A 19,214-nucleotide genomic window follows, 5' to 3' on the forward strand; every position below is an offset into this window, starting at 1 on the left:
ATATTATATATAGATGTCAATTACACATTTTCAGTATTGTGTGAATCATGATACAACTATGGGTTCAACATATACACATTATACAGTTAATAAAAAGACTTACCCAAGCGTTTTCATGGTCAGTGCCAAAAATATGTATTTATATATTAATTCTATTTCAGCACACTTCACTTGGACACATTGAAATTCTAGCATACTTTGAAAAGTGTATTGGTGATGCAAAGATTTAGGTAACTATACTCATTATAAACAACAACAACAAAAATAACCTCATTAACAGCTATATGGGCAACCCTTTAGTTGCCTTGATTATACATGGATCTCAGCCATCAGGGCAAAGTGAATGCATGTCCACCTTCTCAGGATTTACTTTGCATTGGGAGAGTTACTTCAACAGTAATTCTGTTTCTAGATCAGTTTTGAAATATTCTTTTTGAAATATTCTTTACATACATTTATCCTTAAGCTTTTTGTGGTTCAGTCTTTGCTAATGTGTTGATAATTATGTAGCCTAATTGATTCTCTTGCTGTTCCTCTAACATGACCTGTTTGAATCTGGGCTTCCCCATGTCACTCTCTCTGCCTGCAGAAGTGTCACACATATGCCCAAGGCTCACTCCCTGCCTCATTCAGCTCTCTGCTCAAATGTTTCCTCCCCAGAAAGGTCTTTCTGATTTTCTGATTCAAACTAGCATACACATTTTACCCTTAGCCTCTTTTAGTTGGCTTGATAGCACTTGCCTCCTTACACTACATAATTAGTATTATATTTATTTATCTCCCCTACTAGAATGTAAGTTCTATTAATGCAAGTGTTATGCCTGTTTTTCACTACTTTATTCCATGACCTAGAGGAGTACTTGACATGTAAAGGGCATTAATTATGTCTGTGATCAAATTTAACCCAGGACACTAAATTTTTTTGTATATTAATATATTTCTCTGTTAAAGATTATTCTACTTCACGGCCAGGCACGGTAGCTCACGCCTGTAATCCCAGCACTTTGGGATGCTGAGGCGGGTGGATCACGAGGTCAGGAGATCAAGACCATCCTGGCTAACACGGTGAAACCCCGTCTCTACTAAAAATACAAAAAAAAAAAAAACACATTAGCTGGGCATGGTGACGGGCGCCTGTAGTCCCAGCTACTCCGGAGGCTGAGGCAGGAGAATGGCGTGAACCCAGGAGACGGAGCTTGCAGTGAGCCGAGATTGCGCCACTGCACTCCAGCCTGGGCGACAGACGGAGACTCCGTCTCAAAAAAAAAAAAAAAAGATTATTCTACTTCATGGTCTTTAGGTCAGAATATATTTATTTGCAATGATTATCAGAGATGCATAGGTTTTGTTAGGATTCAATCCTTGGTACGTATTTGTAGGTACCAAAATTGTATGCACCCAAATTTATTAGATCCTACTGCCTTTTCCCTCATTAAGAACAAATAAAAATATAGAATTCATGTGCAACACTGACCTATAACACTTGGACTGACAAACCCATAAAACTGCTGGTTGGCTCAGTAGTAATAGACATGTAAATTATTAATAATATGGCATTTAATTTTAAATATTTTAAGGGACATATACTAGATTCATCATAGTCTTTAATATTTTACTTCACACTGAATGGACTAATATTGTGTAAAGTGTATTTTATTTCTAGGTTTATTTTCCTAAGTGAAGATAAGTTCAGTCATCTTGAAATGTTAGTCCTTTAAAATGGAATCTATGACATAAAATAGAAAAAGAATAATTGCATTGCTGTATTATTTATTCACAATTTAAAAATATTTTCACTTTTCTCAGTTGTATTTTACCATAATATTAAATTTTAGGTTAATAAAAATGCATTTGCTTGACAATAGTGATTTGTTCTGAGATGCAATGCCTGAAGTAATAAAGTCACTTGGTGATATATTTCCCTTATAAATATCTATAAGGGACATGACTTTCAATAGTGTAAGCCAGGTCTGTTTCTCATCGGCCTTGATATTGGTAAGTATTTTGTTAGCAACATGCAATGGGGAGTTGTGCTCCAGAACCTTCTGCTGCTCCATTTTTTTTTCATTTGTCTTTTTCCTTTTTACAGTAAAGTGAAAGCAAGTTTATTTGATAAGAAATAAAAAGGCTATCCACTGGCAGAGCAGCTTCCATTTTCTTAAAGTGATTTTAATTTATCTTAAGCTATCAATAAAATCAAGTAATTTAGAAAATTCTAGAGATAACATTGAAAGCAACAAAAATGTACTCCTTAGAACTGAGTAAGCAAAGTCCTGTGTCATGCTGCCACATCATGTTCACAGAACTTGTGGCTGGGTGATCACATGCAGTTATGACAGCATAACTGCAATAGTAGTTTCAATATGCACCAGAAATAAAGCAATATTTTCCCCACAACACAGATGCAGAAGAGCCTAAAGGAGTCTGTTCTGCAGTGAGTCAGTCTATGCAACTCTACCGTCAAAATCTGAGAGGTTGAAGAAAGAAGCTGACATATCCAGTTGCTCAGAAACAATCATTCAATGGGGACTTGTGAACAGAAGCCATGCTTGTGCCTCAGGCAGTGGAGAGACAAAATGGCGGATCTCTGCACCATTAACCCCCAGCCCAGGCGTTATATATCATAGGAAAGAAAGGTGTAGGACAATTGAAGTTGACCCCTTATGGAAATGCAAGACTGCTATGTGAATTTGCGTAAGGTCAGGATTTGCAGTTAGTACAAGCTCTTACACAAGGAACTATAGATAAACTGGAAATATTAGAGGCATTCCCAGAACTGGGGTTAATCAGAAGTCAACATGGAAGATGAGCATCCAAGAAGGAGTTGCTCTGGCCTCTACAGAGTAGACTAACTGTATTCCAGGAAATCCAATAAAACTCCACAGGGGATGGATTAAAATTCTCAGGTCATAATTTTATGTGTGAACATGCAAGTCACTACCAACCATTCATTTATGGGGATTGTTAATCTGTTAATTTGCCTATAATCCGCCTCCTCATAGTACACCATATGTCACTTCAATATTTCAATAAATTATTACTGTCCATTTTAAAGTGAGGCCTTCATTTCACAGATTTCTGATTTATTTTGATATAAATATTGGCTTTGCTTCAGTAGAAGAGATTTCCAAGAAGAACCAAAGACTAGAAATTGTTCTATGAGAATCCTATCATGTTCCTAAACTGGGATTGATTAGTCAAGGGATTAGTAATTCTCTATCTCACAAAGAATTCTTAAAGAATAAGAATACAAAATCTTGGCACCAAGTTCCTTCCCCTTTATTCTTAACTATAATCATGTTTATCATCTTACATTTAGCTCTGTTCTAAATTATAGAGTTTATATTCTTGAGGACATTGAGATGCTTCAGAGTTTTTTTAAAAAATGTATTCTGTTTTGAGTTACACAAAGCAATGAACATGTTTCCGTATTTGGAGAAGAAATTTATGAAATTCATAGAGAAATACTAAAACATGTTGGCTCATCACAGGTGACAAAAAAAGAGAAAATCAGATCATTATCTTACATTCAGTGTTTAAACCTAAAGGAATATCATGATTTAGATTAAATCCACATTATATTTCCTAATCTGAAACAAAAAAATAATGTCAGCATTATTAAATGACAAAATAATTCTGGCATACGCCTCAATCTGTGGGTGTTAATTTACGTATCGTTAAAATTCCTATTCAATATGGTAGAGTCAGTATTAAAGGAGAGTATTCTCAATGAATATTAGGTTTGGGGCAGATATTTAATTGCAAATGTTCTGAGATTGTGAGGTAATTTTTTAAAGTCCTGTTATTTAAGATGTAACTATGACTCCTGAAAACAGAGGTTTGTCTTGGCTAAGACAGCATGTATAGTTTCTTTAGAATTATGCAGCAGAGTAATCAATGAAGACACATATGTAGAGTGGAGCTTTCACTATCATTCTTTCTACCCACCCTTGGACTTAGAGAATTTTGGGCTGGGTCCTTGGAGAAGATTAGTCCCAGACATTTTTCCATAATTAGCTCTAATTCATCGCTGCTTCTATAGCTATAAGACTGATCTAAAGCTGGTCTTCAGTGAACACATTCTACTGGGAATTTCCAAACATTTCTTGCCAGAATGCTTAAACCAGCTTCCTAACAAAGTTAGTCCCCTAAGATCAACCTAGTCTAGACTCATTATACTCCAGGGAAGCCCAAGAACTTTGACAGGTAGGAATGCACTGAAGTGAATTTAAAATATCTGTTCTGGCAACGATCCATATTCACATTTTTTAAAAGAAAATGATTCTGCTCATATACAGTTCAAGTAGCCATACCTTATTGACAAGTAGAGACTATTCTCAGTTGGGCATACAAAGAGTATAGAAAGATAAAAATTAATATTACACTATGAATACAAAATATTTTAAATAAATATTTTAATTCTATTGTTGACATTTACAAGTAGAAAGCATACAGTATGTTACAAATATCAAAATGTGAAAAATATGAATGTTACATAAGTAACAAATATAAAAAAAGTATTTTCTTACCTTCCCTGAAAGTAAGAAAACTATTCAGCATAGGAAAATATCAGTATCAAAAACACAGCTTAGGTGTAAAAAAAGTTTTTACACGGTATTAAAAAAATGATCTACAAAATGACAGAAAGTGTTGAAATCTGATTTCATATAAATTATAAAAACTGGGTACTTAGAGTAAAGTTATCTGGTTGGAAAATAAGTCCAATCATAAGCTTTTCTTAGGTCAATTCTTTAAAATATTAAAAGCATAGGAAAATTTTTCAATAAATAACTTTTAAGAGTGTTTCTTAGAAGTGCTGCTGAGAACATCATTCGCATAGCAAGGTGGCAGTGTTCTGGGGACAACATGCAATCATTCTGTTCCTAATGGAAGCCTCATGAAAGTCAGGAGACTATAATCATCTGCTCAAGGATCCAGAAGTTTTAAGACAATTCTATAAGAAAGCATTAAAGTGCTGAACAAAATGACTTAATTTCAGTACCCACTGTCATGTAAAACTTACTCAAATACTCAGACATTTCTGAGAAACATCAAATACGGAAACTATCATTCTGAAAAGTGTTAATATACTTAATCTTTCATTCCATGATAGGAGGGTTCCTTTTTACACTTTACAAGGATTGGTTTAACATCAAGAATCTTGCAATGCAAAATATAGTTATAATAATACAATGGAAACAATACACATACGCCACTGGGAAAGCACAAGTTCTTTTCGGCAGTGGTAAAGGTATCAATTTTTAAAAATCACAAATCAAACACTGGTAAATAAGAAAAATTTTCCAAATGCTGCATGCCACATAACTAGTTACAAAACACAATGCATGCAGGGAAATAAATTCAACCACACGTTTAAATTAAGAGTTGTTGTGAGTCTGTTTCAGCAGCATTGCGGTTATTATTTTTAAAGTTTTCCCTCCACCACTAGTCCATACTGGCCTGTTTTTCAAATGTGACCCAACCTAGTCAGCAACTTTACAATGGTTTGAGTATTTCTTGTTTTGATATTTTTATAGTGCCAGTACGTAAACTTCACACATACTGTTCTGCTTCCCCATCTTTGGGGACTGGCTTAGTTGTCCCAGCTTTGCCTTCTTCATTTGCTGCTGCTTTTTCTGGAAGAGATGCCAAATCTTTAAAAACATCTACATAATGGCCAAAGCCAGGGCCCCAGTTCAAAAGGTTGTCCCAGTTGAAAGTCCCTGCTTGCTGCCCTAGCTTCATGGGCAGTGTGTTGTCAGCAGTGCCTGGTGCTGCTGCCTGGGTGCCCACAGGTCCTCCCTCGGCCCTGCGGCCGTGGTACCTTCGAGGCTTCAGTCTGGCTCCATAATTATCTTCATCATCTGCATCAGATTCATTGACTTGAGATAATTTGGGCATCCTGGAAGTATATACCATTGGCTTCTCCCTGTCATATTCCATTTCTGAGCAAGTGAAAGATTCATGGGAATCACTATCAGAAGAGGATTCTGGAGCTGGAATGCCATCGGCTGGATTCCTTGTTCTAGACAGTGGCCTTCTGCAGTCCTCCTCTGAAGAAGACCTCCCATGGTCTGCACTGCAGATACTTGGGTTTCTAGGGCGAGGTGTGTTGAGCCTCTCCACTTCTTCAATAGAGAGTCCGACTGGAGGAGAAGATTCCAGCGGAATCTGCCCAATTGGCTGCTTTAGGCGACTCCCTGGTCTAGAACCATGTGATGCCATGGCCTGAGGACTCTTGCTTCTCCTTCCCAGCCTTGTGGCATAGTTGAAAATGCCAGGTTGGCAGGTGTCACCATGCATTTCCAAAGTATTACCATCCCTTATAGGAAGATGCAATTCCCTTGCTGGGCTGTTTCTATAGAACGTAGAAGATTTGGAGAAAGGGGCTGGACTGTGTCGAGACAGAGGGTTGGGAGTTGGGCACGCTGAGTGGCTTAGGGAGCTGGTTCTCAAACCTTGACCATATGAAGGCTGGTAAGTCAAACTGCTTGCGCCTAAGGGCATAGGGGATTGCCTTGCAAAGCCTAGGGGACTGTGCCTCTGGATTGAAAATTTTGGTGTGTGGCTGCGGAACTGCTTGTAGTGTTGGATGATGTCTGCATCCGAAGGGGCAATGCTGCTGGCGTTATCAATGTCATAGTGCTCTATCTCCTGCTCTGGAGATGCCAAAGGGGCGCTGGGGATGGTTTCTGAGTTGTGAGGAATATCAGTTTCATCATAGATAAGGTAGGGGTTTTCCCTTTCAATGATATCTGGTTTTGGGTTCCCTTCAGGCTGCTTCCTCACAGTCATGTCATCCCCATAGGGAGGGATATTGTCGGGGTCATCAAAAGCAACATTCTCACTTCCCTTTTTCTTCTTCTCCTTCGGTTTCTTCTCCTCTTTGGGACTTTTGGCCTTCTTCCCCCTGCACTGGTTACACAGGATCAGGCTCAGGACCAGGAGGGCCAAGACGGTTGCACAGCTGCCCACGATGGCAGGCACAGCCCACAAAGGCAGAGAGATCTCTTCAGGGCCCTGACTCAGAACACAGACATGCCCCGCAGGACTTCCAGCTTTGCACACCTTCCCCTGAGGACAGAGGACGCCAAGACAGGCCACCACCATCTCACAGGTCCTTCCCGTGTGCGAGTCTGGGCAGCTACAGGTGAAGCCGGAGTGCAGGCCTGGCTCACAGCTGCCACCATTCTGGCATGGGTGGGAGGCACAGTCCCCAGGAGGGACACACCTGTAGGCATACCACTGATTAATGCACAGCAAATCACCCCAGCAGGGGTTGCTGGCACAAATGTTTGGGCCACGGCAGCCAATCTTCACTGAGGGATCTGTTTTTGAGATGGAGGCCAAGCTATGCTTCCCGCTGAAAGGAAGACTTTCTCCACCATACCATATAGAAGCAATGCAGCCATCAAAACCTGCTGGGAGAAGAAGAAGGAGTAAGGCTTTTTACAAAAAAAAAAAAAAAAAAAAAAAAAGAGCTTATACTACACTGCTGGGATCTTGTAAAGAGAAGCTCCACAATCACCTCATATGAATACAGAAACCTCAGTCTCAGAATCATCATCCAGCTGAAAGGTAATTAAGCTGTGCATCTTATAACATAACTTAGCAAGGTACGTAAGATTACCATGACCAAACATGGGTCAGATTGCTTGAATCCCACTCATTCTGAAGATTGATGAATGACTTGGGCAGGCTGAATTTTCTTTTTCTTACTCATTTATTTATTTATCAATTTCCTTCCTTTTTACATCCCATATACCAAAAATTGCATACATACAAATAAAATATATTTTTAAACTTGTAAAGAACATGAAATAGGCCAATGGCTTCAACTACTAAATCACGCATTCCCATTGAAGGTGATAATGCACCAAAGGTGTGGAACATAGGTTCTCGGGGAGCAAAAGAAAAAAATCTTAGCTATTACAATGGTTTGTGGTCCTCTAAAAGGCAGATAAAAACATACCTCTGGTGTTAACATTTTATGACTTGGGGATGGCAAAGTTTAGACTATACTAAGTGTCTCCTTAGGGGAATGATAAAGATAAAATGCAAAGTTAAGAAACACTTCATTACACTTGAGTGTGCTAACAGTGCTGATATTCCTGTCTCAGGGCCCAGCGATCTATTTTGACACTACCAAAAAAGCGTAATTTCCATTGGCTTGTTTTCTCACAACATTCTATAATAAACATATAAAAAGGACTTATGACCTGGACTTTAACTTTTATGCCTTAAATCTATTACTCTCACATGCATTTTTTTTCCTATTTAATGCGTCATTCTACCATAGTGACATTCTCATTCTTGATATATTTTTTTCTGTGCGCTTTTGTGACATCTTTTCTTTTTGTTCCTATACTGCTGATTTTCTCCCTATTACTTAGTCTCCTTTTCTGATTTATTCTCCTTTACATAACCATTAACTCTTACGGTTAATCAAGATGAGGTACCAGGCTTTCTTTTCACTCTACGCCCTCATGTTAGGCGATCACACCCATGTCCAGTACTTCAGTTACCTGCTTGACACTGACCACTCTTAAATATATATTTCCAGCTAAAGTCTATTTCTGATTTCCAGCCCATCCATCCAAAGGATTTTCTCAAAGATGCTTCAAACCCCAAATGTCCCAAACCAAATCTAATATTTCTCAGACATATGCTGCTTTTGGAGGGTTCTGCAGTTTCCTCTCTTGCTGACCTACCCTTCTTTGAGTTGAGAAGTAGAAACCTCCTTGAATTTTACCATAATCACTAACAGTTTGGTTGATTTTAGTTCCTGGAATACTTCTTGCCTATCCATTTCTTTCTAACTCCTCAGCCACCACACTAGTAGGAGCTCACAAGACATCTTGCCCAGATCCCAACTCATTTCTGTAGATCCACTCGTATCCTTCTCCAATTCATTCTCCATGTTGTAGCCTGAATGATCTGTACTATTACTGCATATCTAACTTGATCCTACTGTGATTAAAGTTTTTAATTACTTCCCATTGCTCTGTAAATAAGACCTAAACTGCAACATGGTCAGGAAGTTGCTTCATTCTCCAACTTCATCATTTGCCTATGATGTTAGCCTCCAATGTGCTGTGTTCTATAACTTTGACTTAAACTATTTCTTTAAAAAAATTCCTATCAACATAAATTAACCTTTCATACACTTTCATCCTCCTCCTCATCATTCAGATTTATGTATACATGTCAATTCCACAGCAAAATTCCCCTTCCTTTCTCTTTTTTCACTATATTTTAGAATTCTACATTCTTCATTTGTATTATTTATCACACATTAGAATAATGCAGTTACTTGTGTAAGAATTTGATTAATGTTTGTCTCCATTAATGGTCTATGAAGAGAGTGGCTGTGAATGAATAAATAAATGAACAAATGTATACAAATGCTTGGTGGATAAGCAAAGCATCAGAACACTATGGACTGAATTACAACCTTGGTAAGAAAGATGCAAGTTGCTCGAGAAAGTGGTGGCTAATAGTTTATTACAAACTTTCTGAAGATAGTTATGACATTCTTAGGATATTTATAATTGATATTATCAGACATCAAACTACTTTTTTAAACAGAAATTTTATTGAATGAAATTGTACTGTGTATGAGATTCATGCTAAATGTGTAGTCTTACCACAAGAAAAAACAATTACTTTTTGAAGAACAATTTGACTTCCCTTGTGTACTTAACAAAGGCATTTACCTGTTTGGGCATCTCGATGTGCTTGATTGGGTGGAATTCCTCCAAGCGATATAGTAAGCACATCAAGGCCACCGAAGTCCTGAGTAGGGTGGATAATATCTCTGTTATATATTCTGTCGACAGACAATACTGTGGCTGTTCGATTTTTCCCAATTAGAAAAGTGTGCCAGTGGCCGTCTGCAACATATACTTCAGGAATATTTCTCTCCACTTTCCCAGCGATTCCTGCATCGGATGTAAAATGTACTTTGCCATTCTTAATCTGTAAAACATATTAAAAATAGTATGCAATTAAAATATGGCATGCTTAAATAAAAATCATTAATAAAACTAAACTTAAATTTTTGACCAGTCTATAGCAGATAGAATAGCTGAAGAATCTGGTTGTATTAGAATATACTTACACACTTTGTCTCTACAATTTTAGGCAACATATACTTTTACATTTAAGTTTCAATGGTTTTCAACGTATTCTTATATGTATACCTAATTTCTCAAAACATGATGAATTATTTTCCAGAACACAATTGAAATAATAAAGGGGCGAATGCCCACTTAAGATAACTAAATTATACCTTTTTAAATTACTTGTATTCCAATGGCAACCTGCCATTGGAGTGTGTTATGCTGGGTCGTTTAGTAAAAGGCCCATAGCACTAAAAAATGGTGAAAACCACTTGTAAAAAGAAAGAGAAATGCTCAGCTAAAAAGGAAGCATAGTTTAAAAATAAAGATGAAAATAATGGTTTTACCTCTCATCTTTTACACACAAATTTTAGGAAAAAATGATGCCTATTGTTCATACCATTTATTGAGATCAAAAACTATGATGAACAAAGAGTGAATTCTTTAATGAGGTGTCTGGGCAAGGCTTCACTTTGGCTGTGTTTTACAATTTATCTAAAGGATATTTGGTTTATTTTATTTTGTCCAGGAGAACATTGGGTAACAGGGTGCTCCCACTCCAGTTTCCAGCTACCGAGTTTCCAGTATGCTGAGTAGACCATTTTAGAAAGTGAGATAATTTATGAGGCAAGATGAACATTTGGTTCAGGGAGCATAATCCCGTTACCACTGCCAGACAGAGCTGGTGTGTTGGCAGGGGGATGCAGTGGCACTGTTCCTCAAATAACGGGAATGAAAAGATGGATCAGTTTATTTTGTCACTCAGATCAAATGCTATTTCTACATGCAACAAACACATCTGGTAAAACTAAAAATCAGTTCATTTGTACTTTACCGAAAAGATGTCTAACACATTTACATATGTTATTCATATAGTAATATTTTATTAAAGCAATTTTTCCACATAATAATATATTTCAGTACCAAACTAAAAAAAAAACAGAAAATTCTAGCTAAATGACAATAACATTTCATCAAATGGGCAGCATCTCATGACACACAGTAAAAACAGCAACTTTCTTTGGTTATAGCTAGAGTACTTTATGAAAAAAAAAAGATAGGAAAAGGCTCCTCCCAGCTCTTTCCTCCCAATTGATTTCATCATGTCATCCTTCTATTCAATAAATTTTTGATGAAAGAGCACTTGGAATATACCACAAATTGGGGTGGATAAGAATATAAGTTCCCATTATAACATTTTTAATGTTTTCCTTCTCTCTGGCAGTACTGTACTTAACACTTATATAATTATTCACTTTTAAAAATCATGCTAATTTTTGCTTGGTTTTATTTATTAATAAACAGGAGCTGAAAAATTATTATCACCTAGTGACCCAGTAGCCATTGTAATGTCATAGCACAACTAATTACTCATTGCGGGGATACAGGTGTAAGCAAGCCTACTGCGCTGCCAGTTGTATAAAAGTATATCACATGCAATTATGCATAATACATAATACTTGATAATTATAATAAATGACTATATTAGTGGTTTATGTATTTACTACACCAAGTTTTTTTAATCATTATTTTAGAGGGTACTGCCTCTAATGATATTAAAAAATAGCTGTAAACCAGCCTCATCCAGGTCCTTTAGGTGGGATTCCAGAAGAAGGCATTGTTATCATAGGAGATGACAGTTCCATGTGTGTTACTGTCCCTGAAGACCTTCCACTGGGACAAGATGTGGAGGTGGAAGACAGTGATATTGATGATACTGACCCTGTGTAGGCCAAGGCTAATGTGTTTTTTTGTTTCTTAGTTACTAATGCAAAAGTTTAAAAGTAAAAATAAAATGAAATAAAAAACTTTTAAAATAGAAAAAAAGCTTATGGAATAAGGGTATAAGGAAAAAATATTTTTGTACAGTTGTACAATGTATTTGTGTTTTAATTATGATTACAAAAGAGAAAAAAGTTAAAAATTTTAAAAGTTTATAAACTAAACGAGTTACAGTAAGCTAATGTTAATTTATTATTGGAGAAAATATTTTTGATAAATTTAATGTAACCTAAGTATACAGTGTTTATAAAGTCTGCAGAAGTGTATAATAATGTCTTAGGCCTTCATATTGACCCACCACTTGCTTAGTGACTCACTGACTCAGAGCAACTTTCAGTCCTACAAACTTCAGTCACAGTAAGTACAATTTAGGCAACATGTGAAACCTCATCCCTACGAAAAACTACAAAAATTAGCTGGGCATGGTGATGCACACCTGTAGTCCCATCTACTTGGGAGGCTGAGGTGGGAGGATAAATTGAGCCCAGGAGGCGGAGGCTGCAGTGAGCTGAGATCATGCCACTGTACTCCAGCCTGGGCAACAGAGCAAGACCCTGTTGCCCAGGCTGTCCCCCATCCCCCCCAAAAATCTTCTATGCAGCCTTTTTACTGTACCTTTTTTATTTTTGGATATGATTATATACGCAAATACTTTCCACTGTGTCACAATTGCCTACAGTATTTAGTAAAGTAAACATGCCATACAGGTTTGTAGCACAGGAGCAATAGACTATTCCATATGGCCTAGGTGTATAGTAGGTTGTAGCATCTAGGTTTGAGTAAGTTCACTCTATGATGTTTGCACAAGAACGAAATCACCTAACAATGCATTTATCGAAATGTATTCCTGTCATTATGCAACTCATGACTGCATTTATTTGTTCATTTATTTAATTTGAATCTATAGAGCTCTAAATTCCTTATTCCAATTATTCTGTGTCACCTATGTTGCCCACTTAAAAAAACAGACAAACACAAAACAAAAGAACTGATTTAGAGTAGAAATAAAGTCCATCACATTACTATTATTACAGAACATCAAATATGGAGCTATAGGGTATGCCATGAATGAAGAGAGATTTGTGAAATGAGTTAAATATTGGCCTACAAAGTTTTACACAAGTATGCTTTCCTTTTGCCTTTCTCTCTGAAACTTTCTCTTCTTAATTTTTTCTTTTTCTGAATAGACCCAATCGATTCTACATATTCTTCTCTCTCCTCTCATCATTATTGCTGCCCACACCTGACACTGACACCCTCTCTCTCTTCTAGCCACATGGAATCCAATTTACCCAACGCCCTTCCTCATTTTTCACAAAATATCCTCATCTTCTGTCTGCGTGTGTGTGTGTGTGTGTGTGTGTAGAGAGAGAGAGAGAGAAAGAATGATAGAAAAGAGAATGAGAGACAGAAAGACAGAGAATGCAAACCATAAGAAAGAGTTAAAGAAAGGGTCAGAAAAGGAGTCAAAAAAAGAAAAAAGAAAAAGAAACCCTGGCATCTTGGTGACCAATAAGCTAATTGATAATTAAAAGTCCATCCTAACTAGCTTCCTAGTCTGTATAAGCACTTGATATTCCTATCATCCAAATAATTTGCCTGCTTACAACAGCCACTTTCTTTCAGTTTACTTATTCTTAATTCACTGTTGTTATTTTTTCTTACCTATTCTCTTTACCTGCCAAGCCCCTTAATCTTTGAAAAGCTTCTTTCCAAAATTTTCATACAAAACAATGCATTTTGGTCTGTATTATTCATTTTTTTTGTTAATTTGCATTTACTTTCCTTTCAGGAAAAAAAAAAATTAAGTTATTGCTACCAAGCTAACAAAGTCTGGAGTTGTATGCTGCTGCCCTGTTGGAAATAGAAGAATTTATGGTGACAAAAATGGATCTTGACATTCAGCTTTTTCCTTAATGAAGAAAAAAATGTGTCTCTGATTTTTTTCAGCCACATTGTATTTTGACTGAATTCCTTGGCTTAAAGTGTACGTTAGTACAGAAACATTTCATATGTCATTTAAATGGCACGAAGACTTGGAAGCAGCTTAACAGATAACACACAGACCTCAATGTCAAAGCCTCTCAAACCATATAAAATATGTTTCTTATAGAAGATGAGAACCTATTTCTTTTTTTGCTTCTTTACTTTGTTTACTTCTAATACCATTTTCAATGAAAATTATAAGTACCAAATAATAATGTAATACAATGGCTTATGTGTTCTCTTTTACAGTTGTTTTATTAACTCTGGAACTGGGCCCTTTGTTTCAATAGAGGTAAAGTTAAAATCTGAAGATGTTCTCTTATAGGGGAAAAGGGTAGAGTGTCTGCCATTTGGCACTAATGATATTTGGGGCCAGATAACTCTTTGTTGTGAAGTGCCGCTGTTTAGCAGCATTCCGGACCTCCACCGCTAGACGCCAGAAATACTCTCCCAACTCCTAACTGTGACAACTGAAAATGTCTCCAGATATTGCCAAATGTCCTGTGGGGGTAAAATCTTTCCTAGTTGGAAATGCCTGGACTAGAGGAATTATCATTTGAGAAGGTAAGAAATATTGGTTTTCGTGCTACTTATTAAATATATTTATATGCAACGTAATCATGGTTGGCTTGCACAGAGAAAAATTTTGAGGATGAAAGAGGCTAAAGTGTAGAAGTGAACATCTATTTTTATTTTTAGTATTATATGTGAATTAAACCTAATAATTTTTCTGAACATATTGCTCTTTTTCTTTGTGAACTATCCCTCAAGTAATTATTAAATATTGACTAATAGATGGAAATAATTCAGGAAGTCTGGATTTGTTATCTTAAGAATTTACTAAAATTTATATAAAAAATTATCAGTAGAATGATACAAAGTAATATTAATGGAAGGCAGTAAATATAACTAAACTAAAGAAACTGTTGGTCTAGGAGATGACTTATTTGTGGGAAAGAAAGCAGAATATAGATTTAAAACTTCAGAAAGCTAAGGGCCGATGCAAAAATGGATATCTAATGAAATTATTCATCTGTATATAAGTTTAGTATCTTATTTACATATAAGAAAAAACAAATTATGTAAAAGCCTAATGATAAATTAATCCATTGTTCTCATGGAGTATAATTTTTAAGATTATTTAAAAATTATTTGGAAAGGTTAAGTAAAATTATAATAAATTCCAAACATACTTTACTTCACAGAGTTTATATACATAGAGAATTGCATATATGCTCCAGAAATCATATAATTTCACAATGTTTTTCCTTATTTCAAAATGTTTTTCCTTATTCTAATCCTGTCAACTGACATATACATGTCAGTATTCGAAATAATTGTTGGAGAAAAATATTTTTGTATTTCAAAGAAACATTATATTTTTGGTTTGCTTTGTCTAAAAGTAAGAAATGAAGAAATATAAATTCTTACCAGAAAAACAGATTGCAACTAATTCTTTGTGTGCTGGCCTACCTGGCAGGGTTCTCTACTCTAAAGCAACACAAAAGTGTGTAGAAACCAAACCATTCAGATCTTTGTTACTCTGGCCAATGCCTGGGGAATAGTTAAGATAGATGACATTGGAATAGTGCCCAGCATTAGTCGGAACTCTAATGGGTTGTAAAGAAAAGGACAGAAATTATGGGGGAAGTGATTTAAACCACTACACGGCAGGCGGTCTAATCAAATGAAGTCACCATTAGCTTTTATCTCACCTTCACAGTAGTGTAATTGCTGCTTTCTTGGATATGGATTAAAATGCCATTCTCGCTTCTGGTCCTAAATTTTACTTCCAGACTGTTCACACCAAAAGGCTCCAACATGGCAACTTGTAAGCTTTGCCTTAACAAATATTCCCGCTTCTCATTCTGACTCATGTGGTAGTCCAAGCGCCCTTTGCCTTCTAATGATAAGGCAGTGTCAGGAGTAACAGCTGGAAGTCAAAGGAAAAAAGGGAAAATGAATGCATTCATTTGGCATTTCTTGAAGCGTTTTCTATAGTGACAAAAATATAAAAAGGACAATGAAAATGTTGTTTTGGGAATTAATGTCCCCCAACTCTACTCTTAAAAAATAATTTCCATTTATGAATCATTATATAAGTTGATTTCACATGTTTAAATGCATTTCAGAACCATGAAATGTAAAATACACTATGACAGTCATTAACCATTTGGGAAATATTTTACTAAATTATTTGCCACATTATATAAATTATGAATATCTAAAGACAGCCACTTGTTGGTAATACGTACTTGAAAAATTTGTTTGTAATCATTTTCACTGTGTTTCCAAAATATATGTTTGCATGGTTAAAGTAATTTGTAATCTTTAGTCTCTAGTATGCTATAAATTAGGACAAAGAAGTGTTCAATCAAGTATTTACATCTGTAACTAACTTTATTTTCAGTAATCATCACATATAATTTATCATCATGTATAATCAGTATGTATATTATAGTTTATCGTAATCTGAAAAAAATCCACATTCCAGAAATATTGAAGCTTAAGTTATAGAAACAAATAATATAGCTAAAGAAAGAATATTAAGGAAATTAGCTCAAACGAATTTCAGCCCTGAAAGATACACTTTAAAAGGATACATTTTATAGTATGTGAGTTATATCATGATTTAAGAAAAAGTGTCTCTGGTATTTATCTAGCCAATGACTCATATTTCAGATATAATTAGGCTCCTTATTAAATATTTAGTACATTGAAAATCACGTGACAATATATATTTTCTGTTTTCATTATATCTAATATGATTACACACAATTATACCTTCTGCTAAGACCTTTTAGATTACATTAAATCCTCAATTTTATTATGCATTTCTATTTGTTTTCATAATATAATTGAATCAAATGACTCCTTAAATGTAGTCAGATACCTGCAATGGAGTTAAGTAATAACTACTTGTTTGAAAATGAAGAATTTTTACAAAAGAGGAGCCATTAGGGTTAGTTAGTGAAATATGCAGCTCGAAATTAGACAGCACCATTTTCTAATGATGATGTGAACATCATTAATGTCTAAATAATAACATTAGGCTTAGAAGACAATGATGAAAGGATTTTAAAAAGTAATATTCAAAACTAATTCTACTACTTGTACATTAAAATGAAAGTATCAACATTAATTTTAACATATTATGATGCCTCTGTATGATGTTTTGAACACAGTGTCGAGTGATATAGTGTGTATACCTTTTTATGCACAAAAATTCACCAGAAAAATATCCCCTAAAGGGAGATAATATGAAAAAAAAAGCCTAACTATAACCTTTGATCTTTTAGATTGCCTAGCATTCTAACAGATACAAGAAACAAAAATAAGTGAATAAAATACCTTAAAGTGGAAGCTAGAGATTTAGTTAGTAAACAATTCTTTAAAAGGATATTATTCTTCTTCAGATTACAAAAATAATTTTTAAAATGTCACTGTATTTTACCAATTATTGTCCATTTAATATTTTAATATTTAGAATGAAAGCGTAATTTTTAATTTGGTTACATACTTGGGTGCATATATTTTACTTTTCATAGTTATCATAATTTCCAGGGGAAGATGGAAGATCTTACATACATTTCTCACAGTATTTCCCAGTGAGTCCCTCTTTGCAATGACACTGCTGCCATGACCAGTAATCCATACATGTGCCACCATGTTGGCATGGGCTGCGAGTACAAGCGCCTTCCAGCCTAGGGCATCTAAAATAAATCATAATGAAAACGATAACGCACATAAAAGATGAGGAGAAGTTTGCTAAAACTCGATATAAACTTTTATTAACTTGTTTAATTTCAAGCACTCCATTATTTGAAGCTCAAGTTACAACTATATTTGGAGAAACTACTCAAACTAGAAGTTTTCCTAGAAAACATAGTCTGCCTCACACTAAAGAAGATTCAAGAAAAAAAGTTTTTAGGAATATGTATGTCTATAAGTAAAACTATTTAATGTGAAATAAAGTTCTATGTGCCCATGATGGCTAACATCTGCATATCTCTATGTGCTGGAACACTTTTTTATATAATTTACCAACTTAACTAATTTAATCTTCACAACTCTCTATAAGAGGATAAAACATATACATGCACACATGCATATATATATGTATAAGACTCTAGAAACATATTAATTTTCTAATTAAATGTCATACTTTATGCCAAAATTTCAAAGGTATAATATTTAAAATTCAAAACAATGTAAATCATTTGGTATTTTTAGAGATTTGAGCATAATAATTTCATCTTTTGATGCTCACTGAAGCATACTTTTTTTGCATTTTTTTCTTTAAAACAGTAAGAAATAAAATTGCCATACTGATCTAGGATGCCTTGTGCTGCCAAAGCTTGGCTGGGTTCCAGAGGCCTTCCATTGACTGCAAACTCCATTATACACCCAACAAAATCATGGCTTTCCACGTGTCCTCTCCTCTGAAGGATTGGTTCTAGTGATCTGATACCTCCAACTGTGACTCTATTTGGCTGAACATCAAGAGTCCTAAGTAAAAAATGGAAGATATAAATATTAGTCTCAAAAGATTACATTTTTAGTATAATGTTTAGTTCGAAAAAGAGTGAATATAGCTTTTTTTTGACATTTATTATAGTGTGATAAATTTCAATGGAAAATACGTAGAAGTATGTCCTATAAACACACAGAGCTGTTAGACTTCTGAGTTATGAAAAAAAATACTTATGGAAATTATATTTTCAATTAGTCAAGTTAGATGTATATCATCACAATACTGAGTCAGCAAGAAGGAGCATACTCTCAGAGGGAAAATAAAATGCTGTAGAATTAGTGGCAACTCTAATATTTACGTTGGATTACATTGCTCCTTCCCTGAAGAGATGATAAAGAATATCAGTAAGTTGATCAATGCAAGGGATGCCAATAAGTTGATTGAGGCAATGAATGATGCATCATGATTCGTGATTACTTATTTTTCTCTGTTTATCATTTTTTCTATTAAAATCACTTATTTTCTTGTAGATTACTGCTGTGCTCAGCTTTAAGTGCTATGGAAAAATATCTGTTAATAATTTTCACATAAACTTTTAGAAATGCATTTGAAAGAACTGGGGTCTTTATCCTACATGTTTTTCAGAATGAAGGTCATATGCAATTATTTCATGAATCTTTCCAAAGACTACTGGCTATATTTAATTTCCTTTTCTCCAATTTTATCCTTATTTCTACCACTTCATTTCACACATTTTAACATATTTTGCACAGTAATTATTGACTATTTTATCTTATGAAAATTTGGAGAGGGAAATAAAATATCTTAAGCTTTATGTACTACTTACCATC

General features: G+C 35.1%; 1 protein-coding gene across 3 annotated transcripts in view; it reads right to left on the bottom strand.

Moving 5' to 3' along the window:
* Positions 1-4,398: 4,398 nt before the first annotated feature.
* FAT4 (FAT atypical cadherin 4) overlaps positions 4,399-19,214 on the bottom strand; it is a 175,070-nt gene continuing 160,254 nt past the window's right edge. For 2 of the 3 annotated variants that reach the window (XM_030815731.1, XM_030815730.1), the window contains exons 13-17: positions 18,219-18,398; positions 17,478-17,602; positions 15,605-15,822; positions 9,717-9,978; positions 4,399-7,421 (exon numbers count right to left, since the gene is read on the bottom strand). In XM_030815731.1, coding sequence (XP_030671591.1) covers positions 5,554-7,421; positions 9,717-9,978; positions 15,605-15,822; positions 17,478-17,602; positions 18,219-18,398 — 2,653 coding nt within the window. In that variant the 3' untranslated portion in view covers positions 4,399-5,553. The remainder of the gene's footprint in view (positions 7,422-9,716; positions 9,979-15,604; positions 15,823-17,477; positions 17,603-18,218; positions 18,399-19,214) is intronic. The other variant, XM_012507642.2, reaches the window with a different exon arrangement.

The sequence above is a fragment of the Nomascus leucogenys genome, chromosome 7b, assembly GCF_006542625.1.
Source record: "Nomascus leucogenys isolate Asia chromosome 7b, Asia_NLE_v1, whole genome shotgun sequence".
Lineage (NCBI taxonomy): Eukaryota > Metazoa > Chordata > Mammalia > Primates > Hylobatidae > Nomascus > Nomascus leucogenys.